The sequence below is a fragment of the Clupea harengus genome, chromosome 8, assembly GCF_900700415.2.
Source record: "Clupea harengus chromosome 8, Ch_v2.0.2, whole genome shotgun sequence".
NCBI classification, from domain to species: Eukaryota; Metazoa; Chordata; class Actinopteri; order Clupeiformes; family Clupeidae; genus Clupea; species Clupea harengus.
Window position 1 is genome coordinate 15,362,472 of NC_045159.1, and position 4,007 is coordinate 15,366,478.

General features: G+C 45.6%; 1 protein-coding gene across 1 annotated transcript; it reads right to left on the reverse strand.

The window, feature by feature from the left end:
- Nucleotides 1-1,853: 1,853 nt before the first annotated feature.
- chrm1b (cholinergic receptor, muscarinic 1b) lies at nucleotides 1,854-3,464 on the reverse strand. The gene has a single exon (XM_012841444.3). It carries the CDS (start codon nucleotides 3,408-3,410, stop codon nucleotides 1,854-1,856), a length of 1,557 nt encoding a protein of 518 aa, XP_012696898.1. The 5' UTR covers nucleotides 3,411-3,464.
- Between the last annotated feature and the right edge of the window lie 543 nt (nucleotides 3,465-4,007).

Here is a 4,007-nt window from a genome sequence, read left to right on the forward strand (position 1 = left end):
CATATGTTTTATTAGTGTTTTTGACTTCTTGCTGACAACATTTTACAACAACACTATTTAACATATTCATTGTATTCCAGAAAAAACACACATTTAATAGGTTGCACATAAGGCAGGAGGCTTTGGGTCCGTCTCGCACCTAAGATCGGGCAAATGCTCTGATATTAATAAACAACACAATATTTTTGACAATATAAGAAGACACCATCTCTAGCCCTTTATGAAAATAGGACCCATGTGTACCATATACAGCTACTGTATAGATGTTCGCGTGACACCCCTGTAGTGAAGGTGGCCAGCGGTGAAGTTTGAGAGGACATCGTACGTAATACATCATAAACGTCGTGGCCAGTGCTTGGGATAATGGGAGAAATTCTTTATGTGATGTGCTGAAACTGACACCCGGCTCCTAGGCACGCGAGCATTAAGGCTTAGGCACATACAGTATCAATATACAGACAGTAAACTAAACCAACTTCCTCTGACTTTTACGGTTGGCGGGAAGTCAAAACAAACAAAGGGAAGAGAAGAAGAGGAAAAGAAGCAATGGAAAGAAAGAGCGCCAGGCTTGTTCCACATCCAGAGACAGGCAGGTTTAGGCAAGTGTTAAATCTTAGTGGATTTTTGCAGCACTCGTATTTGTACCATGGGCTAAGTATTTGGAGTGCTGGGAGAAGGGTTAAAATAAACCACTGGGCTCATTACCTTCAACTCACAGTGCAGTTCTTGAACTAAACATCTGAGGTTTTTTTTTTTTTAATTGATTCATTAACCTGGTAAACTTCAAGTAAAAGTATGAGTTGTGGTTGTTCTCTTTTGCCTGTGCTGTATTCTGTTAAATAGTTTTGAGTTTTGTTAGGGAGATGATTTTGTCCAGTGTTGCCTACTGTATATCTCCGCATGGATTCTCAGGTCATTTCTCCCACTTAACTTCAAGTACGGAGCTTTCTCTGAGAAGATTAACAGCAGAACCCTGTCCCAGTGGAGCCAAGTGCCGTACAGCTCCATGAGTGAGGGCGCATCGGGGTTCTTACTCGGAGCAAATTAGACTTAACATCGCTGATGTGCACAGATTCAGAGGCAGCACATGTTGCTGGCTCAAGACACTACTAGCCCTAAAATTATTTCCTATTTTTACAATACCAGCAGCACCCAGGTGCAATCCCTGTTTTCAAAGAACTGCAACTCAACCACAGATTGTACAAATATAGTGCCTGTGTATTATCATTCTGGTACATCAGAAGGACTTCTACCCTTATTAATTACATCAGACTATCATGTTTTTTTTTCTCACTTTTAGCATTACAAATTGTGCAGAGGTTTATATTTGGTCTTTATGAAATAGCAGGCATGGGAAGGTATTAAATCTTAAAGCAGGTTAATGTGAACAATTAATTAATGTGTACAAACCAGAAAATTCAACTAAATAATATCGACATTTTCTCATTATATCCAAAGGCCTTTGTGAAGTAAAAATCCATGTTTCTTGTTATATTCAATATTTACAGAGGGAAATGTTGTTGTTGTAATACAAGAAACAATGACAACTGTGAAAAAAACTGATTTTAAGGGCTTTTTCTAATTCCTACTATTTCAGACCAACAGCCTTGAGCATTACGTATGTAAACTGTAATATTGACAGAATTTAGCCATCAATGCAAGGTTAGTTCAACCATCGTAAAAAGCTTTATGCAGGTTGATGACACATGCACACTGCTTTTGTGCAGGAGCATAAATTAAACAGATGCTTTGACACATCTGTGATTTTGGAAGTCTTCACTCTAAAGTCTTTCAACTCTTTCCCTTTGTGTGTGTGTGTAGGAAGGGGGGGGGGGGTGGTGTAGCAGGGGTGTTCATACTGTACTACAAGACTGCATCCTGACAGATGCGTGGTGACTGCGGTGACTGCGGTGACTGCGGTGACTGGCGTCCCAGGTTTTGCTCTCACTCTGTTGACAAAGCAGCAGTGACTTGAAGGTGCTGCGGAAGGACTCGTTGCACAGGGCGTAACACATGGGGTTCACAGTGCTGTTGACGTAGCACAGCCAGTAGCCCAGCTGCCACAGCTTCTCTGGCACGCAGTATGACATTGAGGCCAGCACCATGACATTGTATGGCGTCCAGGTTAGAATGAATGCTAGCAGGATAGCACTTAGTGTCCGAGCTGCCTTCTTCTCCCTAATGATCATGTTGCGTCGCCGTTTGCCCTTTTGTTGCTTCAAAGGCCCTGGGTCCTTGTGTTTAGGCCCGTTGAGGGAGGATCGCAGGCTTGACTGTCCAGCTGTGGTGGCGGGTCCCACAATGAATGCTTGGGGTGAAATCTTAATTTCCCGACTGCCATTTGGCGCTTCGTGTAGATGTTTCAGCTTGATTGCTGTTGTGGTGTCCTTGAACTCCTGCTCCAGTTCCTCTTCGGTAGAGGTCGACACAACGGCCTCATCTTCCTCATCTTCCTCGTTGTCGCCACTCCAGCTGTTGCGGCTATACCCTTCCTGGAAACTGCCCTCACACCTCTGTGATGCCAGCTCCAAAATGACTGCCACCTTCTTCCCCTTGCTGAGTTGCTGAACTCTCACATTCTTTGGGAAGCACCCCACCCGCTCCTTCTGGCTCTTCCTCGTCACCACGGGCCCCTCTCTGGGGCCTCTCAAGCTGCTCTGCACGCTGTTGGGGTACACTGACTGATGGTCTGGACTATTCAAGCTCCCCCCTCCTCCGTTCTGTCCCAAAAGCTTGGCGAGTCCCTTTGACCGGTTCTTGATCTCCCAGTAAATCCTCCAGTACAAGATGACCATGATGCAGACAGGCAGGTAGAAAGCGGCGATGGCTGTCCCAAACGTGAGCAGTGGCACCTTAAAGAAAGGTATCGAACAGTCCTGATCTCCCACGTCGGATGGCGGACGCCCAACCATGTAGGGCCAGAACAAGATGGCTGGCCCCCAGAGGATGAACGAGACAGTCCAAGCCAGGGCGATCAGCAACCCGGCTCGTTTTGGTGTTCTTTTGGCTCGATATGTCAAGGGCCGTGTGACAGAAAAGTACCGGTCAAAGCTGATGACCAACAGGTTCATGACGGAGGCGTTGCTGGCAACGTAATCCACCGCGAGCCAGACATCGCACGCCGTGGGGCCCAACATCCAGCGGCCCATGATTATGTAAGCCGTGTAAAGGTTCATGGACACCGCGCCGAGTATGAGGTCGGCCACCGCCAGGCTGAGCAGGTAGTAGTTGCTGGTGGTGCGGAGCTGAGTGTTGACTCGGAAGGAGACGACAACCAGCAGGTTGCCCACAATTGTGACGAGGGAGAGGGGGCCAGTGATCAGCACGATGAGGACAACCTCCCAGACCTGATGTCCCCCCAGAGGATCTGCAGTCACGTTGTTTGCTTCAGAGAAGCATGTGTAGTTCATGTTGTCGGAGGAACAGGACAGGAGAGAGGAAATGGGATCATTTTTCTCACAAGAGGCTGGAGGAAGAGGGAAGCTTTAAGGCAGATGGATGTTGGCATTTACGCCCCTCCCTCACTAAAGCTGCATAACAGAGGGAGAGAGAGAGAGGGGGGACTAAATAATTACCCATAAAAAGAGCGCAAAACAGATGAAGTCATTGAAACAGCATACACAGTACACGACAGAAGTGAGTACACTCATGTGCAATATCACTAAAATGTCAAATGATTCAAAATTGAACAGCAGGGTATTTGCTCTTTTGTCAAATTAAAAACTACCAGTTTAGATTTACGATATTAAAAATACAGGCCCCACAGTAGGAACTCAATGCAACTAAAGTCAGCACACCTTTCATTACTGAGATTCAAATCTTTTATTTTTGTCTACCTTTATGTTTAATGACAGACTCAATCCTCAGCATGGATTCTACCAGTGTTGCTCTAATTTCTGGAGAGATGTTCTACCATTCTTCAGAGACCATTTTTTTCAGCTGCTCTTTGCTGGAGCTGCTCTTTGTTGCGCTACCTGTCTCTTTAAAATACCTCAAATGTGATCTAT

Coding starts and splice junctions, on each gene's coding strand:
- chrm1b (XM_012841444.3), bottom strand. CDS start 3,410: ATGAACTACACATGCTTCTCTGAAGCAAACAACGTGACTGCAGATCCT.